At 39.9% G+C, this 26659-nt stretch overlaps 1 protein-coding gene across 2 annotated transcripts in view; it reads left to right on the plus strand.

Moving 5' to 3' along the window:
• VPS4B (vacuolar protein sorting 4 homolog B) overlaps window positions 1-26659 on the plus strand; it is a 904737-nt gene that overhangs the window by 105829 nt on the left and 772249 nt on the right. For both annotated transcript variants that reach the window (XM_044065255.1, XR_006364000.1), the window contains exon 2: window positions 25856-25967. In XM_044065255.1, coding sequence (XP_043921190.1) covers window positions 25856-25967 — 112 coding nt within the window. The remainder of the gene's footprint in view (window positions 1-25855; window positions 25968-26659) is intronic.

Genomic DNA, 26659 nt, shown 5'->3' on the forward strand with positions numbered 1-26659 from the left:
CAAAACAAACTATTTCTAAATGGATTGGGTTTTGCATTGCCTTTTGTTATTCCCATCATGGCAAGGAGATTCCAACAGGGATTAGACCTCATTCCACTAGGGCTACTGCCACTTCTACAGCTTTTCTAAGGGGAGTGGCAACTAAGGACATTTTGGAGGCAGCTACTTGGAGTTCAGTACATACTTTCTCTAAGCACTACCACCTTCCTCTCTACTCTAAATCTAGGGCTGGTTTTGCCATTGCTATTTTACAGGGCATTTTGACAGCTCCTGCTTCTCTTTGATTTGCCATCCTCCCTTACCTCTGCTTTGGGAATCTGCCCAAGTGTAAGGACTGCAGCAATGTGAGATGAAGAACATAGTACAGTTTTGTACCTACCATAAATGTAGATGTTCGAAGATCCACATTGCTGCAGTCCAATTTACCCTCCCTCCTTCCCCTCTGTGTTTGGGGTGGTTGTGTGGTTAGGTTAGTACTTTATTATATAATTGTTAGAAGTTGTACATAGTTTGGGTGTAGGGGTGTTTAGTGTTTGGTGGATTTTTGATTTTACCCTGTTTAGGGTCTTCTGACATCTGGGGCAAGAAAAGACTGAGGATATGACGTCGGTCATGCGCATTTATACCCTGACGTCCTGGCGTCAGTTTAATGCGCCATGACCGACGTCAGCCATATACTTTGGTATTCGGGCCGACCGAGGACAGCGCTATACCCTAGTGTAAGGACTGCAGCAATGTGGATCTTCGAACATCTACATTTATGGTAGGTACAAAACTGTACTTTGTGGGGCTGGTTGGGTGGACAGTTTGCAAAAGTTTGCTGGCAGTATCTATGAAGTATGAATTGAAAATTGAAGCAGTTTAGAGGGGTGTGTTATTGGGGTAGTGGTTGGCAGTTGAAGGATTTCCTGGGTGGAGAATTTTGTTGACAGCATTCCAAAATGTTTTAGGGTTCCTAGGTTCAGTATCTTGGGGTGAGAGGTAGTAAATGTTCTTTGTGTTTCACTGTTGCAGTCATTACATTTGGGTAATCTGCTGGCAGGTTGCCCTCAGTCAGCCTGATTAACAAAGTCTTGGGTCCTACGTCACTTGCTGTCCCTTCTTCCATGACGTCAGGTTGTTGGGGGTATAAACATGCAACTGATGCCATTACATTAGTCTTTCTTGCCGCACGGTGCCCGAAGCAGAAGCCGTTCGCAAGTGCCGGTCGACCGATTCCAGAAATTTTCATTTTCGAGTTTCAGAACCGAAGTTTTCAACTGAAAGCTAAGTACCCTGTTGGGCAAACTTTTTCTTGCTCCTTACCGATGTCAGTAAAAGTTAATAATTGCATTACTTATGGGAAGCAAATACCTCATAAGGATTTTCATTTGTACTGTATTCCTTGCCTAGGCCCTGACCACAACGTGCCTTGCTGTCGGTTTTGTGCTAAATTTAATCAACGCACGATTAAACATCGGTATATTTTTTGCTTCTAAATATTTTGGCTCAAGATTTAACTATCCAGAAATGTCATCGGTTAGCAATCCGACTACCGGAATACCTAAAAAACGCAAAGAAAAAGAGAGAGACCGTCGAGGTCCAAAACGGACGACGACGCTTCTCCTAAGCCAGTCGCCGGTACTCAGTGAGGTGCTTTCGCAGCCCCTGATACCCGCTACTTTTGATTCGCAGGCCTCTACTTAAACCCATTTGGAGTCCGGTATGCCGCAACATGCTTTAAGTATTGAACCCGCGGATGTCTGTACCTTAGATGGGTCCGGAGCTGCTGAGCAGGCACCGGCTTCCGAGGGTGTTTTCAGGCCTAAAGATGTGTATATTAAACCAACGCCATCTTCAAAACTAAGGCCAAAATCTATTTCTATGTCTAAAAAACTGATGCGTGGGCCACGTGTACAGGCCCCAATGCCTAAAAAATAAATGATCAAGATGGCTGAAGATTTAATTACCTTGATCAAGGGTACCCATCCCCCTCTTGCTAAGAGGCCTAGGCAAGGCACTGACTATGAATCTTCAGATCCGGTTTCTATTTCTTCTGATCAGGATTTATCTATACCTACTTATGAGGACTCTGACGCATAAGATTCCATCCCTTCTGCTTTTCCCCCTGAGGATTTCTCTTTTGGAGAAACTTTACATACCTTAAGGGAACACTTTTAATGGGAAAGTCAGGATTTCTCTGAATCTAAAAAGAGACTTTGGGATTTTCTTCTTCTTCTTCAGCATAGGCCTTTGGCTATACCTCCTATTCTAGACATTGTTGATGATGTTTTCTCAGAATTCAGTATGACCCCTGATACTCTGCCTCCGGCTCCTAGTAAGCCAGACAGATACTACAGGGTTTCTGACTCCCACAAATTCCTTTTCAAAAACCCTACTGCTGACCCTGAAACCATTTCTCAGGGTCCCAAGGGCGTTAAGGCCTCTACTGCTAAAAATTCTACCCCTTATGACAGAGATTCCAGGGCACTGGATAGATGCAGTAAGAAGGTTTACACGTTTGCAACGTTGGCAATCAGGACTTTAAACTGTCAATTTCATATGCTTAAATATCAACAACCTGTCATGGGTTTACTTAAACAGAAAATGATGTTGATGTCTGACTGTGTGGAAAAGAGTTGCAGGATTTATTACATTCAGCTGAACATGTTGGAAAACATACTTTGCAATGTGGTTTTGATTTCTTTGGAAGCCTCTTGCAGGGCTGCTGTAACTGGATCTGTGATAAGAAGGCATGCTTGGCTCAGAGCAAAGTCTGCCTGACTATGTTAAAGCAAAATTGTTGGATGCTCCTTTACAACAGGACAGCCTGTTTAGTAATAAGGCTGAAGAAGTTTTAAAAAAGATGGAAGATAAGGCTAAATCTATGCAGACTGTGAAAGATTTCTTACAAGTGCAGCCACCCAGATTTAGTAGGTACTGGCCTACTAAGAAATGGTCCTTTCCAGTTCCCTCGAGAGCCGCTCATGTCAAATCCAGACATTCCAAAGGCTCCAGGTTTCAGTCACAATGAACAAAATAATGGGTTGCCTCCACCTCCAAACCTGGAAGCAACAAGGCACCTCCCTATGGTAAACAATGACTTTCCTCTACAAATACCAAGCACTTACCTTTTGGCCGCCCCTTTGAGAGGAAAACTGGCACTTCATGCACGAAACTGACAACTGATTACCCAGGACAAATGGGTTTTAAATATAGTATCCCAGGGATACAGATTTCATTTCCACAAGTTGCCAATCCCAAACGGATGGCCAAATCTGCCTCCAAATCAGCTGGCAGAGGCCCAGAAACAAGTTTTGTCCCTTGTGAATATGGGGGCTATTCATCCAGTAACAGAAGAGGAAAAGGGACAAGGTTTCTATTAAATACCTTTTCCTGGTACCCAGAAAAGACAAATCATGGCGTCCAATTCTGGACCTATCCATTCTAAATACATTTCTGGACATTCCAAAATTCAAGATGCTGACTCAACAGTTACTACCTATGCTAGGCAAAGATACCTGGTTGGTAACTCTAGACTTAAGAGGCTTGCCTGCATATCCCAATCGGGGAATCCTGCAGAAGATACCTCCGCTTCAAAGCAGGCTACTTGCATTACCAGTTCTCTGCACTGCCCTTTGGCTTATCTACTGCGCCCAGGGTCTTGACAAAGTGCCTGGCACCAGTAATTGCATTTTGCAGGCAAAGAAATATTCAAATTTATCCATACCTGGACGATTGTCTAATTCAGGCAGAAAACAAGGACACTCTTCTAAAGCATTTGGCGTTTGTAAAAAGGGTTCGAACTTGTCTAGGGTACACCATAAACGAAAATAAATCACAACTGGTACCCTGTCAAAAAATTACATTCCTGGGTGCAAGCTTGAATACAACTGCCCAGATTACTTGCCTTACACCAGAAAAGCAAATTCAATTGATGACTTATTTTAAACAGGTGGCGACAAAAACCCAGCTGTCTGCAAGACAAATTCTGCAGGCCTTGGGGTTCATGGCCTCCTGTATTCTTCTAATTCCATATGCAAGATTGCATATGACGAAACTTCAGTGGTACCTAAAATGTTTATGGAGTTAACATTGTCACAGCCTGGAAACAATGATTCCTATCATACCTTGCCTGCAACTAGAGTTCCTATGGTGGGCAGAGGCCTGCCACCAGAACAAGGGACTGTCATTCACTCCACCCCCTGCCGCCCAAACCCTAACTACAGACGCATCAGACTATGCTTGGGGTGCATATCTGGCAGGGAAATGCATTCAGGGCAAATGGAGACCAAATCAAATGCACCTACATATCAATCAGAAAGAGATGCTAGCTGTACAGAATGCTCTGACAGCCTTCAAGGACTACCTTCATCCAGGACAACTATTGATAAAGACAGACAACACCACAGTCATGTGGTACATAAACAAGCAGGGGGGTATGCATTCCTACCCCCTTTGCAGACTAGCCATGGCATTGTGGAACACGGCCTTGACTTATCAAATACATCTACAAGCTCAATTCCTGCCAGGAAAGCAAAATACTCTGGCAGATGACCTAAGCAAAAATCTTATGGACCCACACGAATGGAAACTGGGACCACAAATTTTCGGCATGCTTACATGCAAATGGGGAGCCCAGACATGGATCTTTTTGCCTCACCCCAGAACTATCAGTTGGACAAATTCTGCTCAACAATCATCACAAAAAAGCTTGGAAAGTGGATGCTTATCATTCAGTTGGAAAAACCTATCAGTCTATGCTTTTCTGCCTCTGCTCTCCAAAGTCCTACTAAAGGTCAGACAGGACAAACCAAAATGATTCTGATTGCTCCAGACTTGCCTTGCCAACACCGGTACCCGCTCCTGCGCAATCTGCACACCTTCCTCCATGGCACCTGCCTCAGACCTACTGTCTCAGCAGAACTACCAAATTCTGCACACTCTACTCCAAACTTTGAATCTTGCAGCGTGGCTAATCAACTAATTTCACCCTTGACATCTCTCGGCAAACCTGTGATGGATGTCATTTTGGAGGCTAGAAGGCCTAGTACTAGAAAATCCTATGCTGACAAATGGAAAAGATTCTGTCCCTGGAACCAAACACAAGGAATAAGCACAGCAATGCCCAACATTCTTCAGATTCTGCAATACTTAACTGAGATGCTTCACAAGGGCCTATCTTTTTCTTCCGTAAAAATCCATGCCTCTGCCATTTCAGCTCATTACAACATAGAACCTCCCCTCTTCTCTCATCCTCTGCTAAAGCAGTATCTCAGAGGGGCCAAAAACATAAGACCTCCCAGGAGAGCACCAACTCCTGCATGGGATCTCAATTTTGTTTTGGAAAAACTCACTCTACCTCCCTTTGCGCCAGCTGCTACTGCAGACCTAAAATTTTTCTCTTGGAAAACAGCTTTTCTTTTAGCAGTCACTTCAGCTAGGATGATTTCAGAATTACAGGCTCTTATGGCAGTGGAGTGTTTCATTTATTATCCGGACAGGGTGGCGCTCAGGACCAAGCCATCCTTTATGCCTAAGGTGGTATCCAATGTGGCTGTTAATCAGATCATTCATCTGCCAACTTTCTTCCCCAATCCACAGAACAAGGGTGAGCGGATTCTGCATTCATTGTATGTACACAGACAATTAAGATCCTTCTTAAACAGGACAAAATCTCTAAGAAAATCTCAACAACTATTGGTGGCATTTGCTGCAGGGGCAGAGGGAAAGGCTATTTCAAAGCAGACTATTTCCAAATGGATACGCCATTGCATTTATTTCTGCTATATGCACCATGGTAAACCTGTCCCCAAGGGGATCAGATCTCATTCCACCAGGGCTGCATCTAATTTTGCAGCCTTTCTCAGAGGGGTTCCTACCAGAGACATTCTAGAAGCTGCTACCTGGAGCTCCGTCATACATTCACCAAACATTACCATTTACCTTTCTTCTCTAAATCCAGAGCTGGCTTTGCCACTGCTGTCCTGCAGGGCCTTATAGCTGCTCCTAATGCTATATAAATCCCATCCTCCCAAACATAGCTTTGGGATTCTACCCAAATGTAATGACTGCAACAGTGAAACATGCAGAACAGTTGTGTACACTTACCATAAATGTAAATGTTCGAGTGTATTCACTGTTGCAGTCCTGGTTAGCCTCCCTCCAGCCCCCTGTTTTTCTCCAACTATACCTCTCTTTTCTTTTACTATGATTAAAAGCCTTTTTGGTGTATTTGCTTTTGTTTGGAGCTATATGTTTTGTGTTTTAAATTATATACACACACATCTATATATTTTGCTCCCCATTTGGGGGGCACCTGACATCTGGGGCAAGAAAAACTGATGTAATGGTGTCGGCTGCATGTTTTATACCCCTGACTACTTGACATCATGGAAGAAGGGACAGCAACCAATGCAGGACACAAGACTTTGTTAATCAGGCCGACTGAGGGCAACCTGCCAGCAGATTACCCAAATGTCATGACTGCAACAGTGAATACACTTTAACTTCTACATTTATGGCAAGTGTACACAACTGTACTTTCTTTTTGTCATAATTTGTGTCTTTTGGTTAAATTTCAGAGTTCCTTATATTGTTGCTAGTGTGTGTGGGAGATTTGGTCTTAGTCCAGAGTTTCCAGGTGCAATCTCTGTTATGGATAAGAGACTGAGTAGAGTTGGAGAGCCAAGGAAAACACCGTGATTTGACTGACAATTCTGAGAGGGGCAAGGGAGTTCAGAATGTTTAGGAAGATGGAGTTGAACTGAAAGGCAGCTTCATCTAGAGGTAGGGAAGAGAGTAAAGACCAGTCAATAGCAGAAAGAGAATTATTGAATGCATCCGGGTTGAAGTTGGTTAGCATTCGGCACTCTTTAAATTTATGAGGTCTAGAGAGATGGGGGGAGAATCTTTGGACATGTATAGGGGAGTGGTCACAGATTGTGTCTGGTAGGGATTCAGGGTAGGTCAGGCTTAGAGACCAGTATTCAATCCAAGATAGAGCAGGTATTTGTGGGTTTATGAAGAAAAGTGGGTGAAGAGATAAGTTGGGTGTATCCGTATAGGTATATGGTATGGTGTTTTGTTTTATTTGTCACATGGTTTGATAAAAGCTGATTATTAATGAACCTATGATATTACTAAAACTCTTAATGTAATTGAATACAATCCATTTGTAATGGATATAATTTAATTTAGATGTTTTTTGTTTGAGGAAGACTACAGACTAGGTTAAGGCTTGGATGCTGTATAATCAAAGATGTGTTGGTTGTTCTAGATCAATGGCTACAAGCATCTGTTAAAGAGCTTGATGGACTTTGTAATGTGCATTTCATTTAATAGAAGATTCTGGTGATGTAAAAGGTGGTATGCAACATTATTAAATATTTCGAGAATGTGTAATGAGTGAACTCATTTTTAACTGGGATACTTGGGGTGAATACTGAAGGCTTGCATAACACTATGTGGGATGTTCATTTTTAAGAGTAAGCTGAAAGGAAATAACTATAGACAGTCATTTTTTTAAGAATGTGAAAGGAACAAAACTTATGCTTTTGAAAGTCTTTTGCATTTTGTGGTGTTCTTAATGTAAGCAAGTTAAAAGGATGATCCTTAATCCTGTCTTAAGGGGGTTCTTCATAAGAGGAAGTTTAAAAAAAAAAACAGATGAGGCCCACCACAGCCAAAATAAAAATATTTATTGACTGCAGTAAAAGTAAGCGCTTTTACGTTTTACCAACACTTCTTCAGACTTCAAACAAATAACATTCAAATATTTTCCATTCAAATAGTGATGTTTGATGAAATCAACCAATCACTGGTATCACAATATTGTCACATGTTGTATCACATAAAATTCATTAAAAACAAAGTACATACATGCATAAAACTGCTGCATCCATCACATAGTGCATACATAAATTGGTTCATAGGTTGGTTGGTACTAGGCTATCAGCCCTAGGGCCTATACAAGCCTAGCCATAACAATTCCCTGGCTATTTCTTCCCACATTATTTACTTTCCTGGACCCCTGTCTAGCAGGGCGACTGACGTGATCCCTGGGGTGAATTTCCTTTCTCCCATCCAATCGTCAAGGTTCCTCTTGAAGAGGTCCAAAGAGGCACTCTGCTTGACATGTATGGGCAATCTATTCCAGAGTCTGGGGAGTCTCTGGGTCAGGAACCTATCCCTCCAGCATGTTTTGTTTATTGTGATGACAAGGTTTAGATCCCTGGAGCGTGTAGCTCTGAGGGACTGGGATTTCTTTAAGTGTAGCATGTCCAACAGCTCTGGGTTTGACATGGCCTTGTATGTTAAGCAGAGATCGCCTCTGAGTAGACAATATGCGACAGAGTATAGCTGGAGTTTTTAAGGCGGTCAGCGTAGGGCATCTGCTTTAGGCCTGTGATTCTTTTAGTGAGGTATTTCTGAGGCCTTTCCAGTTGTTGCAGATGTCTTGAGAGGTACATACCAAATGGGGCGTTGTATTCTATAATGGGTCTAATGAGGGATGAGTACAGTGGGACAATGACCTCCTTTTTTCTGGATGAAAAGCCCTTCGTGATGAGGTGTGCCACATAGAAGGATTTCCAGACTGTTGTGGCGATGTGGTTATCAAAGGTGAGACCACTGTCCACCTGTGTCCCTAAGTCTCTTATCACACTTTCTGTGTTTAGTGTACTGCCACCTATATGGTAATTCATGGATACATGTTTTTTCCAAAGGGGATAACAATACATTTCTTGGCATTGAGCTTGAGCCCATGGCTCTGGCACCAAGCATCTGTTTCTGTAAGGCCCTTTTGTAGAGTATCCACATCATTTGGGGATTCAATAATGGCTCCCAGTTTGCAGTCATCTGCAAACTTTGTTAGCCAGAGTCCCTTAGTGTTGACCTGTACTTCAGAGAAGTAGATGCCAAACAAGAGCGGCCCCAGGACTGAACCCTGAGGTACTCCACTTGTCACTTGTCTGGAGCTGGATTTGGAGTCGGCTACTTTTACAGTGTGGTTTCTATCAGTAAGCCATTTAGCAACCCATTGGGTGACATAGGGATTAATGCCCAACTTAGTAAGTTTATCTATGATTCCAGAGTGGGGGATGGTGTCAAAGGCCTTGGCAAGGTCTAGATAGGCTGGGTGGACCACCTTACCCTTGTCCATGGCTCTGGAGACTGATTCAAAGAAGTCAGTCAGGTTCAGGAGACAAGATCGACCCTTCACAAACCCAAACTGGGTGGGGTCCAGTGTTTGAAGGTTGCCAATGTCTTTGTTTATAAGTTCCATGATAATACGCTCCATGGCCTTGCAGATAAGGCTTGTCAGACTGATGGGACGGTAGTTTCCGGGATCCAAGGTGGATCCTTGTGGATTGGGATAACTGTAGCTCTGCGCCACTCAGTGGGCACGAAACCTGAGGTGAGGCTATGATTAAACATGACACTTAGGTGAGGTGCCAGTTCATATTGTAGTTCATGTAGTACACAGCCCGGGATGTCATCTGGTCCCATGGATGCTGTATTCTTGGCTTTAGAGAGTGCGCTTTGTACCTGTGTGGCCGTTATTACTGGAATTTGGCAATCTTCCGGTATTGAGATGGGCCATTTAGGGGGTGAAAGGGGGGTGAAGTTGGCACTAAATCGATCTGCCAGGATATTGGCAATATCCTTTGGATCAGTATATTTAATGCCATTCTGTTTTAGCTCATAACACTATGTGGGATGTTCATTTTTAAGAGTAAGCTGAAAGCTGTGCTTGAATGTAACCATAATCATAAAAATGCTTTCATAAAAACCTAACACTAATGTTTATAGGGGAGTGCTGCTAGAAAAGGTTTCAAAGTGACCTTTTCATTCAGTCCACGTTTCTTATGTCCCTGAAGTCTGATAATCCACCTATTTTCACATTCTTACATATGGTTCTTTACATTACCTAATCTATTTGTTCTTTTAATTAGTTGTAATACACTGAACTTAAATTTGTGTGATGTACCTACACTCAATACATGTCTGGCTAAGGCATTGTGATCATCTTCCCTGTTAATAGCATAAACATGCTCCCTCATGCGTTCCCTCAGACTTCTGTTAGTTTTTCCTACATAGAAACATAAGTATACCTGGCAAACAGCCAGGTATACTAAGTCTCTAGATCTACAATCGGCATAGAAATTAAATCTAAATACATCCCCTGTGTCCGGGTGTATGAAACAATCACTACCAGACATATAAATGCATTGATTGCAACTTCTACAAGGTAAAGTACCTTGTCTATTCGATACAATTGTACCCTTCGCATCACTTTCATTACACAGCAGCCTTTTCAAAGATTTTGAGTTCCTATAGGCAAAGCTTGGTTTACTTCCTACTATCCCAGCAATTCTGTCATCCGTGGTAAGAATGCACCAATTTTTATTGATAATGTCCTTAATCTTCAAATTCTTATTGGAGTAAGGAATCATTATTCTATTTACATTAATCTGCTGCCCTCCATTGTTCACATGTAAATCATGGCCCTGGTACTTAAATAGGGCTTACCTTTCCACTTTCTCATAGAATTATTTACTTGATATATGCCTTCTACTTCCTTTTTACTATATCCCCTTACTAAAAAATTATCTACTAACATTTCTTGTTTCACATTGTAATTCTCGTCTTCAGTTGTGAGACGTGACACTCTTAAGGGTCTGACTTTTCACTATATTTTCATAAATATGCTGTGGATGCATACTACTGCGGTGTAAAATATTGTTCCTCCAGCAAGGCTTTCTGTATATCTGAGTGCACTACACCACCTTTCCTCAGTATCTGAACATCTAAAAATTCTATCATAGCATCTGAACTTTTATGTTCAAAGCTCAAAAAATTAGTCGTACCATTTATATAATCAATAAAATCTATAAGTTCACTTGCTGTTCCATCCCATATAAAAAAACACATCATCCACAAAACGTTTGTAGAATTTGATATTCTTACTATATAAGGTATTGACCATAACATTTGTGTTCTCCCAATACGCCAGCACCAGGTTGGCATTTGAATTTGCACAAGGGGTGCCCACGGCAACCCCTTTTCTTTGTAAGTAGTATGTATTGTCATATATGAACACATTGTTATTCAATACTAATTCTAGTAACGTTAGAATCCTAATAATCAGACCCCTTGGTAGCCCTTTCTCAATTAGAGTCTCACAAATTCCATCCCTGTGTCATTGGGAATTGTTGTAAATAAGGATACAACATCTAGCATAACTAATAAACAATCACTGACATCATTGTTAGAAGAAATATATTCACCATAACTTTCTAAAAACTCCTGAATGTCTTTTAATATAGTTATAGTATTATCAACAACTGGTCTAAGGTGCTTTTCAATAAAAATAGATGCAGGTTCGGTGAGCCAACCACTACCTGAGACTATAGGCCTCATAGGTGGATTCATAAGAGTTTTGTGTATTTTTGGAAGTCCCCTCAAAGTGGGGACCACCGGTTGTTCAACCAAAAGATATTTGTATAGTTCACCATCTATAGTGCTACATATCTGCGGTGGTGGTGCTGTGGTAGCTGTGTCGCCTCACAGTAAGACGCTGACCGGTTCAACTCTCAGCTAGAGCATCTTCTGTGTGGAGACATGCGTGAATGGGTGTACCTTCGTTGAAGGTTGTGCATTAGGGCTGGTAACTCAGCACGTAAAAATCAACTGCCAATCATTAGCGGACCGCAGTTCCGCTGTGGCAACCCCTAACCAGGAAAAAGCCGAAAGACAAAAGACCATCTATAGTGCTACATAGAAATGAATCATACAATTCAGAGTGCATGTTTTTAATCAGTCTATCTAATGACATGCTATTTGGCATCAGATAGGTGTCAGCATCCTCTAACTTAGTCATCATAGTGTTTGAATACAAATCATAATCCAACACTACGATAGCACCTCCCTTGTCTGCCTGTCTAATCACTCTATCATTGTTGTCTTGTAGCTTCTTAATGGAGACAAACTCATTACAAGTCAAATTATAATAATCAGGTTTACTGTTAGATTGATACAACTCAAACAAATCACGCTCGCATGCCTTTTCGAAAGTGTCAAGCAGAGGATGACTTTGAGGTATAAAAGTGGACAGTCTCTTAAAAATATTTCTAATTTCACTATCACCAAATAACATTTTTGAATTCACATTCCTAATAAACATTTTGATATCCAATAGGACATCAGTAATATCAACAGATCTAGATGGTATAAATGAAAGGCCACGATTAAGCAAAAACCTTTCACTTTTTGTTAAAATATAACTAGATATATTGACTTAAGTCCTCGCTGTTGGTTTCAGTACTTTCCATTGAAACTCGTACCTGTCCTCTGTTTTGCGCTTCCTGGTGTGCCCCTGTGGCAACTCCCAATCATGGCAATCATTAGATAGATTGAGTAAAAACATGCACTCTGAATTGTATGATTCATTTCTATGTAGCACTATAGATGGTGAACTATATAAATATCTTTTGGTTGAACAACCGGTGTTCCCCACTTTGTGGGGACTTCCAAAGATGCACAAAACTCTTATGAATCCACCTATGAGGCCTGTAGTCTCAGGTGGTGGTTGGCTCACCGAACCTGCATCTATTTTTATTGAAAAGCACCTTAGACCAGTTGTTGATAATACTATAACTATATTAAAAGACATTCAGGAGTTTTTAGAAAGTTATGGTGAATATATTTCTTCTAACAATGATGTCAGTGATTGTTTATTAGTTATGCTAGATGTTGTATTCTTATTTACAACAATTCCCAATGACGCAGGGATGGAATTTGTGAGACTCTAATTGAGAAAGGGCTACCAAGGGGTCTGATTATTAGGATTCTAACGTTACTAGAATTAGTATTGAATAACAATGTGTTCATATATGACAATACATACTACTAACAAAGAAAAGGGGTTGCTGTGGGCACCCCTTGTGCAAATTCATATGCCAACCTGGTGCTGGCGTATTGAGAGAACACATATGTTATGGCCAATACCTTATATAGTAAGAATATCAAATTCTACAAACGTTTTGTGAATGACGTGTTTTTTATATGGGATGGAACAGCAAGTGCACTTATAGATTTTATTGATTATATAAATGGTACGACTAATTTTTTGAGCTTTGAACATAAAAGTTCAGATGTTATGATAGAATTTTTAGATGTTCAGATACTGAGGAAAGGTGATGCAGTGCACTCTGAGATATATAAAAAGCCTTGCTGGAGGAACAATATTTTACACCGCAGTAGTATGCATCCACAGCATATTTATGAAAGTATAGTGAAAAGTCAGACCCTTAGAGTGTCACGTCTCACAACTGAAGACGAGGACTACAATGTGAAGCAAGAAATGTTAGTAGATAATTTTTTAGTAAGGGGATCTAGTAAAAAGGAAGTAGAAGGCGTATAGCAAGTAAATAATTCTATGAGAAAGTGGAAAGGTAAGCCCTATTTAAGTACCAGGGCCATGATTTACATGTGAACAATGGAGGGCAGCAGGTTAATGTAAATAGAATAATGATTCCTTACTCCAATAAGAATTTGAAGATTAAGGACATTATCAATAAAAATTGGTGCATTCTTACCACCAATGACAGAATTGCTGGGATAGTAGGAAGTAAACTAAGCTTTGCAAATAGGAGCTCAAAATCTTTGAAAAGGCAGCTGTGTTTTGAAAGTGATGCGAATGGTACAATTGTATCGAATAGACAAGGTACTTTACCTTGTAGAAGTTGCAGTCAATGAATTTATGTGTCTGGTAGTGATTGTTTCACACACCCGGACATAGGGGATGTATTTAGATTTAATTTCTATGCTGATTGTAGATCTAGAGACTTAGTATATCTGGCTGTTTCCTAGGTATGCTTATGTTTCTATGTAGGAAAAACTAACAGAAGTCTGAGGGAACGCGTGAGGGAGCATGTTTATGCTATTAATAGGGAAGATGATCACAATGCCTTTGCCAGACATGTATTGAGTGTATGTACATCACACAAATTTAAGTTCAGTGTGTTACAACTAATTAAAAGAACAAATAGATTAGGTAATGTAAAGAACCACACGGAAGAATGTGAAAATAGGTGGATTATCACACTTCAGGGACATGAGACGTGGACTGAATGAAAAGGTCACTTTGAAACCTTTTCTAGCAGCACGCCCCTATAAACATTAGTGTGAGGTTTTTATGAAGGCATTTTTATGATTATGGTTGCATTCAAGGGCATTTATGTATGCACTATGTGATGGATGCAGCAGTTTTATGCATGTATGTACTTTGTTTTTAATGAATTTTATGTGATACAACATGTAACAATATTGTGATACCAGTGATTGGTTGATTTCATCAAACATCACTATTTGAATGGAAAATGTTTGAATGTTGTTTGTTTGAAGTCTGAAGAAGCGTTGGTAAAACGTGAAAGCGCTTACTTTTACTGCAGTCAATAAATATTTTTATTTTGGCTGTGGTGAGCCTCATCCGTTTTTTTTATATAGTTGTTTGTTCTGAGGAGGCTCTTTATCCAGGACTGTCATATGGTGTGTTTTATAAGAGGAAGTTTAATTTGATACGGAGTATTTCAGTAGTTTTGCATTAAATGTACGCTTTTAACGTTTAGTAATTAAGATGTAATACAAATTCATTTTATATTTATATGTTATGTTTTGAGTATTAAATTGCTTTAGATGCATAAGGTTAAATATGTTAATCACATATGTGAAGTGTGTTTTCATACATATTAAGTTGTGTAACTTAATATAACTTGTATAGTTGGACAATTTGAGATGATTGCCCTTAATTTATGTTGCCACATGTTGACTTTACCGAAGCTTAAAAAGATAATTCTCCCTAAACTGCTTTCTTGAAGAGAAAAAAAACGTAGCCCTACTGATTAGTTTACTGCAGTTGGCAGAGTTGCTGGAAGTGACCAAAGCTGTCCTTACCAGTAATGTAAATTAGTGGCCTTTGACCATGTTAGTTCTCCAGACAGCAAAAAGATGATTCAACATGACAAGTCAGTAACATCAGTATTCATCTCTCTTACATCCCCTTACCAAGTTGAAAATGAGTTGTAACAGCGCATAAATAAAATCAAGTTCTTTGGTGTTTCAAGGGAATCTCTATCCCCTTATTTTTGTCTTTTATACCCGTCATTGGCATTGTGCCTGAAACTGGTACTATTTCTAATAATTAGATCACAGTTTCTACTGCTTTTACTATTGTTTTGAGAGTAAAACTGCAGAACAAGCCTGTTTGTGTCAGTCTTAACTTTAGCTGTTATCTATACACTGTATGAGCTAATATTGGTATGCTACTCCTGAGTGTGAATAAATCATGGGCAATCGCAGGTGTTAAGGAATAGGTGGCATTTTTATTATGTTAGTGTTTAGATGTTATCTTTCACTGGCTAGAAGGGCGGGAGACGCAACCATCCAGGATTCGATGAGCTATATATCTGTCGTAAAAATAAAAATGTGTATGTATGTATGTATGTATATATATATATATATATATATATGTATGTTTATATATATATATATATATATATATATATATATATATATATATATATATATATATATATATGTATATGTATATATATAATTTATTTAAACATACTAGTTCTGCAACTTTAATTTAAAAATCTCTCCATGAACAATTTAACTGTAGTACTTAAATATTTGTGATGCTACAACCAGTTGGAGGGTAATAGCAGTTGTATTATGCCTGCCTGGACACATATATGAATGGGTCAGCTGTAGACCTGAACTGCAGTCTTGCTTCAGTAAATTTTATCTGCTTTACTTTACTTGCATAAGCAAGTGTATCAAATTGAAAGTATTCTATATCATACACTCTATCCATCTGAATTCTGCTTTCTGGCTGTTCTAGGATTCTGTTATGGCAAGTCTTTAGTTTTGAGGTTCAAGTTGACTGACAAATCCTTTATTTTCTTCTTCCCCATTTAATCACTTAAAAATCTGCAAGCCAAGTGCTGCTGAAAGCCATGCAAAAATCCAATCTCCCCACTAACAAGAAATAAGACTTGAGGGGGGACTAGAAGTGTTGCATAGAGCATGTTTGCGTACTCATGAGAGACAATGACTGTAAAATCTGCAGCTGTTGCTTTTGAATAATGTTTCACAAAACTAGCCAGTGCATTCCAAGAATATATGGTTATATCCTATGAAGAAAAAAAGTAAACTCCACCTGTTTGTCTTTAGACTTGCTGCCAGCACTGATTGATATGTAAAAACCTGTTTTGAGGATGAAAAATTAGTCTTTAGCATGTTGTTGTTGTCTTTCGGCTTCTCCAGTTAGGGGTCGCCACAGCGGAACTCCGGTCCGCTAATGATTGGCAGTAGATTTTCATGAATGCCACGGTGCCAGCTCGATGTTCAGCCTTCAACAAAGGCACACCCATTTACGCATGTCTTTTGAACACCCACCCAACCCCGGGGAGGACATGCAGACTCCACACAGAAGGCACTCCCCGCACTCCAGCCGAGAATCGAACTGGAGAACCTCTTGCTGTGAGGCAACAACGCTACCGCTGTGCCACCGCGGATGTAAATAGTCTATAGCATGTACACATTGAAAATTTTTAGCTTTCTTTCTTTTTTTTCTTGAATCTTTTAGCTTTTCAAAATGGTCTTTAGCATGTACACATTGAAAAGCTAAAAGATTCAAGAAAAAAAGAACGCAGGCTTAAAATATACCACTTAAAATGTTCTGGAGAAGGAACACTACCTTAAACCTGCTGCACTTTGCCACTAAATTATGATCAGCGATAGATCCACAGTTGTGGAATTGTTTCTTGTAGTAATAAATTTCTTGTTAAAGACTTTGCACTGTCATCATTAAAGGTACACAAAACATTTACTTATCTTTATGTAAAGAAATGAGAAAAAGACTTCAAGTGGAAACGGCAAGTAACCGAGACATAAATTGAAACATTCAGACTTAAAGAATAAAATGTTTGTTACTTTTAATCGTCTGTGGATGGCCATTCCAGGCTTTGACTGTAAGGGGGAATATACAAATAAAAACAATAAAGTATAAGTGGTGGAGTTTTAAATTTTAATTCAGCGTTATAAGAATTATTTATTTGACGACATAAATGTAGTAGTGAGGCATTTTGTAGAGAGGAAATCTTAAACCAACTGTTTTTTCTTTTCCTTGAATTGAACACCTAACTTATGCCTTCCCGTAACTCCAAGCTGGAGAAAACATAATTGATTCCATAGCCCCAGCATGGTGAAGTTGGACTTGAGAGAGACTTACAGTTGGTCTCTTATTGAATGGAAATTGGCTAATGATTCTCACCTCTAATATTGTGCGGTCTTGAGTTTGCTTATGTGGAAAGGCAGGGTTGCGGATGCATAGCCCCTCAACCTCGTGTGGAGATGCTTGGGGTCATAGGGTTTGAACCCATCAACACACACGCACACACTTTTTACAATTTGCAGTCAATATTTGATGTTTGATTTTTCTCCATGGTGGCATGCTTTCCATTTTTTTCATCACTATTTAGTCATACACCCTGACCAGGATTTCTCTCTGCTTTTGCTACTCTCCTCATAGCTGCCCTTTTAGATTCCTCTCAATGGTACACTGTTAGCAAAGCGACAAAAGTTGTGCATGTGAGCCTTGACTCCCTAAACCGTTCATCTTGAAGGATGGTCACTTTTTCTGGAGAGAGCTGCTTTTTTCAGAACTGCTAAATATTTTGAATGAGGTCAAAAGATCTAATATGTGAACAATCTGTATTCAGAAATGGAAGAAGTGTAATTACAGCACTATCATAGCTGTTTTGGAGCTTCTAAATTGTGTGATTCCAAGGCTTTTATGTTTTCATAATTTTTAAAGCTTATCCACCATATTTGTTAAAGTGCATGTTTCTGTAACATCTGAATACATATGCATACTTTGTCAAGTAACAGCTTAGTCCTTGAAGAGTTTCTTTTATAGGAGTTCTCCTTTTCAGTCAACCACAAAGACAAACTTCACCGTCCTAAAATGTATATATTACGCTGGAAAGGTTAACACTGCCTGCATTTAAGCTAACTGGTTCTGTAGCTTTGAAGTACTTTTCATGGACTTCCACTAATACTCTATGAAGAATGTAAGCAAAAAAAAAAAATCTGAGTAAATTTAAATAAAAAAAGTGTAGAAGAGGTGAGAAAAAAACCTTGATGGCACTTGAGCTGAGGATTAAGGGTAAAAATATTTTGTACACTGCTCCTGCTGATTATTTGGTTCACTGCATTTGAGTTTATTCTGTACTTTTCAAAGAATCCACTATTCTTGGTTGCAGTCAAGTCAGAGAAAATAGTTGAACTGCAGACCTTGATGTGAAAACCCTTTTGCATAACCTTTTACAATGAGAAGTGTCTGAACATTCTTCCTCTGTGCCAAAAGTTATTTTAATTGTGTCCTTGAATCAGTCTCTTCAGCTCTCAGTTTTCAAGTCTAATCTTTTTCTTTAAATACTTTTATTGAAGAGTTTGAAAGGTTGGACACTAAGGAGGGAGAAAAGGACCTGTACCGATTGACTAGACGGAGAGACCGAGCTAGTAAAGATGTGCAGCAGGTAAGGGTGATAAAGGATAATGAGGGAACTGTACTCAGAAGTGAGGAGTGTGCATTGAGCAGATGGAAAGAGTACTTTGAGGGGCTGATGAATGAAGAGATTGAGAGGGAGAGAAGGTTGGATGATGTGAGGATAGTGAATAATAAAATGCAGTGGATTAGCAAGGATGAAGTAAGGATAGCTATGAAGAGGATGAAGAATGGAAAGGCTGTTGGTCCAGATGACATACCTGTGGAAGCATGGAGGTGTTCAGGTGAAATGGCAGTTACGTTTTTAACTAGATCGTTTAATGAAATCTTGGAAAGTGAGAGGATGCCAGAGGAATGGAGAAAGTCTTTTGGTACCGATTTTTAAGAATAAGGGTGATGTGCAGAGCTGTAGTAACTACAGAGAGATTAAATTGATCAGTCCCAGCATGAAGTTATGGGAAAGAGTAGTGGAAGCTAGGTTAAGGAGGGAGGTGATAATTAGTTATCAGCAGTATGGTTCCATGCCAGGAAAGAGCACTACAGATGCGATGTTTGCTCTGAGAGTGTTGATGGAGAAGTACTGAGAAGGTCAGAAGGAGTTGCATTGTGTCTTTGTGGACTTGGAGAAAGCATTTGACAGGCTGCCTAGAGAGGAGTTGTGGTATTGTATGAGGAAGTCGGGAATGTCAGAGAAGTTTGTAAGAGTGGCACAGGATATGTACAAGGGTAGTGTGACAGTGGTGAGGTCTGCAGTGGGAGTGACGGATGCATTTAAGGTGGAGGTGGGATTACATCAAGGATCACGAGATCTGACAGGAGTCCCCATGGACTATGATGTTTGCAGATGACATTGTGATCGGTAGTGAGAGTAGGGAACAGGTGGTGGAGGAGACCCTGGAGAGGAGGAGATGTGCTCTAGAGAGACTAGGAATGAAGGTCAGCAGGACTAAGACAGAATATGTGTGTGTGTGAATGAGAGGGGAGGATAGAGGAATGGTGAGGATGCAGGGAGAAGAGGTGTCAAAGGTGGATGAGTTTAAATACTTGGGATCAGCAGTTCAGAGTAATGGTGAGTGTGGAAGAGATGTGAAGAAGAGAGTACAGGCAGGATGGAGTGGGTGGAGAAGAGTGTCAGGAGTGATTTGTGATTAGAAGAGCACCAGTAAGAATGAAAGGGGAAGGTCTACAAGAGGGTAGTGAGACCAGCTATGTTATATGGGTTGGAGATGGTGGCATTGACAAAAGTCAGAGCTGGACATGGCAGAGTTAAATATGTTAAAATTTGCACTGGGTGTGACGAGGGTGGACAGGATTAGGAATAAGTATATTAGAATGTCATCCCAGATTGGAAGGTTTGGAGACAAAGCCAGAGAGGCCAGATTACATTGGTTTGGACATGTGCTGAGGAGGGATGCAGTGTATATTGGGAAAAAGATGCTAAGGATGAAGCTGCCAGGTGACAGGAAAATAGGAAGGCCTAAGATAAGGTTTATGGATGTGGTGAGAGAGGACATGCAGGTGGTTGGTGTGACAGAGCAACATGCAGAGGACAGGAAGAAATGGAAACAGATGATCCGCTGTGACGACCCCTAACAAAAGCAGCCGAAAGAAGAAGATTGAATTATCACTTGTGACATACTCAAATATTCATTTATATGTTAACAAGTTTACATTTACAAGCGTTATACATCACATATATTGTTCTTTACAATATAATCAAGTCAACATTACACATATTGTTCAGAACCTCTTCTCTCTTAAACCTCATTCCTCCTCCAAAACATTTTTCTATATGTATTGTTTCCACAATTTCCACTTTTTTCTATGTAATTTACTCCTATCCTTTTCTAAAGATCTTTTGTCTCTGTTACAGTATTCACTATTCACGTCCAATCTTTTGTGCCCATTTTGTTCAGTCAGCTCCATTATAACAAAAGTAAATAATATCATTGGTACCAAAAATCAAAGGTACACTAATAAATTGACTTATTGACACAGAAGGATGGAGCCCTGATTATGGCCCAACAGCTCAAGACTGATTTTGTAGTTGATCTTCCAAAATGGTTGAACATTTATCAGGTTGCTCCCCCAGTGAGAGAGTAAAAAAAACGCCAATAAAACCTAATAATTCCCACTTTGCCATTGTTTACAAGGACAATGAAGGGACTGAAGATGTAACATTGTCACAGCGCTGCGTAGATGTCGGCAAAGAAGAAATCTGGCGAAGGTATGAAAAAGTCAACTACTAAATGAGAATAAAAATATCTGATGGGAAGAGCCCTGCAGTTCAGCAAAAAGCAGTTCTTGTTTCAGTTTTGGTACAGGAGATGACTTCCAATAATTTTATTGGAAAAATAAATTAAATGCATTCAGAGGTGTTTGCACATTATACCACTGTCTCACTTATTTTAAAAGTCAAATGACAAAAGCTTGAAAATAACAGAAGAAATGTTAAGTAGCTATTTGGATATACTGATAAAATTGCAGAACTCTGAGGCTGAAATGAGGGGAAAACTGGCTGACTGTATAGCTTCTCAAGAACAACTTTTTCAAAAAATAGAGCTAGAAGACAGAGAATGCAGAGAGAGAACCTGAGATTTTCTTGTATAACAAAGAAACTGGAAAAATGGACTGCACTGATTTTATGAAAGTAAATATTAACAACTGGACTGGTATTCTGGAGTAGGATTTGTTAATTGTAAGTACACACAATGTGTATTGTCCAAATTTGAGCATAGGAATGCAGACCAAGAACTATATTGGTTTTAAGTAAAGACTCAGTCATCCAGCAATACTTCAACAAAGTATTAGTTTAAGGGTGTGCACACTTATGCAACCAGCTTATTGTACGTTTTTTATATTTTTATATTTATATTTTTTCCCCTAACAGATTTGTTTGTTTTTCAATTGAATTGTGCAGGTTATAGGTCACATTAAAGGTGGGAAACGTTTTGAAATTATTTATTGTGGTCTAATTTTTTTATATCCCAAAAACCTGGCACTTTAACAGGGGCGTGTAAACTTTTTATATTTGTGTGTGTATGTGTGTATGTGTGTGTGTGTGTGTGTGTGTGTGTGTGTGTGTGTGTGTGTATATATATATATATATATATATATATATATATATATATATGTGTATGTGTGTGTGTAAGTAAAACACAAACACTTGATACATATTCTAGGGGTAGGGTAGGTTTTGCTACAGGGCACCCTACAGCTGTCTACCTCTTAGTGGTAACATTGTACTTGAGATTTTACACAAGTATGTATTTTATTGCTTTAGATACTGCCCCTGAACTAAGATAGTACATTCTGGGTTACTCGTAACATTTAGCCTTTGAGGGTAGGTCACTGAAACATTACTTCCTTCTCTCTTCTCCCAGTGTTAGCCGAAATTCTAAGACTGCGTTAGTATGAATCTCAGAATAACAAACGTGAACGATCAAAAATGTGAACTTGGATATATGAAGTCCAAGACTGACATTCCTCAGAATTTTCTTTTTTTTGAGTATAGTGATCATAGAGTTGATATGCACATTCGGAGGTGTCAGAGGCTTGCCCTTGGCAAAAAAAAAAAAGAAAAAAAAAACTTTAAAGGAGAACAGTGATGTTTGATCTTTCACTGTTCTGTATTTTTGCACATTTTTTTCATAATTCCATGGCCTGTGCTTAGGAGTCTCTGACTTACAATAGGAAGTCTATATTTATAATTTTTTTTTATGTATGTAAAATGTCTTATGTTTGTTTTGCATATGGATACACACATGTATGCATTGTGTGGACCTTGTTTGTATGTGTGTGTGTGTAATATGTATGTTATATCCAACCTGAAAAGGCGAGTATCATTGGGGTGTGAGGATGCCAGATTTCTCACAGGACAGGTAAGGACAAAAAAAAAAAAAGGTCTTTAATGCGGAACACCAAGTAGTTCTGCATTTAACACAAGTAGCTCTGTGTTTGGAGATTTTTGATTGGCTCGTATACCGGCATATGGGCCAATCAGAAAATCGCACAGCGGACCCTCTTTGTTCAGTGCGGAACATCAGGCAGTTCCGCATTAAACAGAAGTAGCTCCATTTTTGTGATTTTTTTTTTTTTTTGATCGGCCCGTATGCTGGTATACGAGCCAATAAAAAAAAAAACAGGCTGTTTCACCGGGATTTAACTGGCAGTGCAGGACTGTGGATCAGGCTGATGATTTCAGGCCAGTCTCGCTCAAATAGGGACATCTGGCAACCCTGGTGCGGTGCATGATTGGATGTGGAAAGTGGTGAGCATTCTCGGAAGGTTTGCATTACCAAGCAGCCCTAATTGTTGTAGCCTTATTCTTGCTAGTTGCAGAGGAAAGGGGCCTGTCCTACATATTTATCAGTATGCAGAGTACATAACTTTACTTTCTATGCCCTGCAGTTCTCAGTCTCTTCTGTTAAAGGGAAGAAGAAACTGATTTGAGGCCAGGGTTCTGGGGAGGGTGATATCCTTCATTTAGTAATTACCTCAAAAATCTGCACTAAACCCAATTAACTCTACTGAATACATGGAAACATACACTAGCACGCTGTACCAGCATGTAAACAGCTGCGTAGATGCAGCTGTACCCAATAGGAACAGCTGCAGGGTAAACACCAGAAACAAGCCCACATGGTGGAACCGTAATATAAACAAGCTTTATAATAAAGGGAAAATAATGCACTGAGCTAATTGTTCACAGTATTACCCACACTGAGGCTCCAGATGCAGCAAAGCTACTGGTTAATATATTTATCTTCAAATTTACCCCTCTCTCCCTCCATCTGTCCCTCAAAGTATACCTGAAACTGGCTTGCATAAAAGTGCTTCTAAAAGCTAAAAATACTGCATTGATTGCTCCTGAGAACAGTATTCCTGGATGCATTTTAAATGACCATGAAGAATGATTTAGCCCCACTCCTAACAACACTGTGTTCCTAGGGAACTACCACATTAACAAAAACTGAGAGTTGACCCAATTGTTCAGGACTTGGGAACCTGTGTAGACAGTGACCTAACTTTTGATCAACATGTGTCCGTTGTTGTAAAAGAGTCCTACTGTATTGCACAGCTTATAAACAAAGGGATTATGCTTAAATCTAGAGAGGTCATTGTCCCCCTTTACTTGGCCCTCATTAGGCCATTTCAGACACCTGCAACAACTGAAACACTCACAGAGATGCCTTACTAAAAGGATACAAGGCCTAAACAATAGGTCTTAGATGACCCAACTAAAAGCCGTGTCACTATACTCTGTACAGTACAGACTGCTAAGAGGTGACCTGTATCTGGCAAACGGCATCTTTCAACCCAATACTGATTGACATTACTGCATATCAGCAAGTCAGATTGTATCAAAAATACTTATTCTAGGGATATAAACATCTTCTGCAGCATTAACGGAATGATTTAGAGGGAGAGGTACATCTTGCAGTGGATATTGCTGCTCTGGACAGACTCCCTGTCCACGTAAAATAAAAGTTCATCCCTGATCATATTCAAGCGCAACTTGGATCTGTGGATAGGAAACAGAAAATTTACCCCAGGACTGCCCCCTGTACTACTAGGGCATGATCTGTGGTATGATCCCAGTTGTTTTCATTAGTGGTAATATATAATTATCAGCCATGGATGGGTAAGTCCAATCGCTAACCAAATAGGTTAGATTAATTTGAGAACAGAAAAGAAAACTGGCTAGGCTTAAAATGGTCTTCGAGGGCAGCTAGCCTAGAACTTATCTGTGAATTCATAGTTTCATAGTTTAGTACTAGGCTATCTGCCCTGGGGCATTTGCAAGCCTAGCCCTAGAGATGTGGCTTTCGCCACCCCATGTAGTAGTACTAAGGTGTATAGGATAAATTTAGAATACTGTGCCTTTGTCTAGTAGTGACACATTGAAGACCCCCTTACTTATTAAAATTAGTTTACTGTGCCTCTGTTAAGTAGCGACACAGGGGTGACCCCCGGGGTAAACCTACGATCTCCCATCCACTCGTCAAGATTTCTCTTGAAGAGAGTCAGTGAGGGGCTCTGCCTAACATGGACTGGGATTTTGTTCCAGAGTATGGGAAGCCTCTAAGTTATGAATCTGTCCCTCCAGCATGTTCTATTCATGTTTGTACTGAGGTTTAAATCTTTGGCTCTCGTGGTTCTTATGGATTTAGATTTTTTGAGGTGGAGCATGTCCATCAATTCCTGGCTGGACATGGCCTTGTACGTCAAGCACAGATCACCTCTGAGCAGGCGGTATGCTACTGAATAGAGCTGGAATTTCTTTAGCCTGGCAGCATATGACATATGTTGGAGACCCTTGATCCTCTTGGTGAGGTATTTCTGGGGTCTCTCCAGCTGTTGTAAGTGCTGGGTGAGGTACATACCAAATGGGGTATTGTACTCAATCATGGGCCTGATAAGGGAGGCGTACAGGGGCACGATGACCTCCTTTGATCTGGATGTGAACCCCTTCATGATAAGGTGGGCAAGGTAGAAAGTCTTTCTAACCACTTTGGCAATGTGGGTGTTTGCTTTCACATCTGAGAAGTAAATGCTGAACAAGAGGGGTCCCAGGACAGAGCCCTGTGGGACACCACTTGTGACTGGCTTTGAGTCTGACATGGCTCCCGCGATCTTGACTTTATGGGTATAAACTAATTCTACTTGACTGGGTAGATCCAAAGTAGCATAATACACAATATTTAATATACTTTGTAGTGGCAGAGCAATACTGCTTGAGCTTGCATGTCTACTGTTTTCAGATTCCAGATGATAGTTTTTATAAACTGCTGCTTGTTCCATGCTCCTCAGTTTTCAGCAGTTGAAAATGGAAAGGGAAAAGGGGGGGGGGCATCTCTGTGTCAACAGGGTTTTTAATGGGCAGTGAATTTGGCTATATGTAGTGCTTGGAACTCTGAAAAACGGCAAATGAAGGAAACTAGTCAGAGTAGTTACTGGATTTATTTCCATTGGATATTACTTTAAAAATAGCCAAATCATGATGGCTTTAGTTGTACTTTTTTGCATGATTGTATAACAGGTTTACAGAGTGATTCAAGTGCATGTGTTGGTGTGAGGTATTTTACTTTACGGTGTTAAACACTATCCATTGGTTTTATTTAAGGTGTGACTATGGCCCTATATTCTAATTTTGAAAGTGGAATTTGAAAGAGGCCTCCAGAAGAAACTTGCTTCTCTTCACTGTAGTTTATTGAGTTGGTAGGGATCTCCATGTTATGTTTTTCTTTCATTTTTAGAGTAAATTTTGAATTTGCTTTTTTCTCTTTTTTATTACAGAAAGCTATAGATCTTGCCAGCAAAGCAGCTCAAGAAGATAAAGCTGGAAACTATGAAGAAGCCCTTCGTTTGTATCAGGGCTCTGTACAGTACTTTCTGCATGTAATCAAATGTAAGGTACTTTTTAGAACTGTATGTTTCATGAAGAGAATAGATAGTGCAAGTGATGTGAATTCTGTTTCATAAAGAAGGTAGTGTAACATTTTATGAAGCTTGTAAAGGCTAATGAATTAAAAATGGCAAGAGAAATTGGCCTTGCATATGTTATTGGCCTGAAACAAAATAGTACAAATCGTGACTATTGATAAGAGTACATGCAAGCCCTGGACTGACTTCCGCGGTGGTGCAGCGGTAGCATTGTTGCCTCACAGCAAGAGGTTCTCCCGTTCGATTCTCGGCTTGGGTTAGGAGTGCCTTCTGTGTGGAGTCTGCATGTCCTCCCCGCCGTCGAGTGGGCATTCAAAAGACATGCATTGAATGGGTGTGCCTTCGTTAAAGGTTGGGTGGTGGGCTGGCAACTTGACACCATAAAAAACAACTGCCAATCAGTAGCGGACCGGAGTTCCGCCGTGGCGACCCCTAACCGGGAAAAGCCAAACAAGAACAATATGTAAGCCCTGGACTCTTATAGTTCACCTAAAGTGTTAGTGCATTGGCTTGTCTTATGGCATAACACACACAGCGAAGAGATGCCTTAATGTGTGAGGTTTGCATTACAAACTCAATTCTGTATAACTAATGTGTACCAGATGTGCAAATCATTCTAGCTGGTTTGCTAATCTTGTAGTTGTATAACCATCTGTA

The sequence above is a fragment of the Protopterus annectens genome, chromosome 3.part0 (genome assembly GCF_019279795.1).
Source record: "Protopterus annectens isolate FY-2018-M chromosome 3.part0, PAN1.0, whole genome shotgun sequence".
NCBI classification, from domain to species: domain Eukaryota; kingdom Metazoa; phylum Chordata; order Ceratodontiformes; family Protopteridae; genus Protopterus; species Protopterus annectens.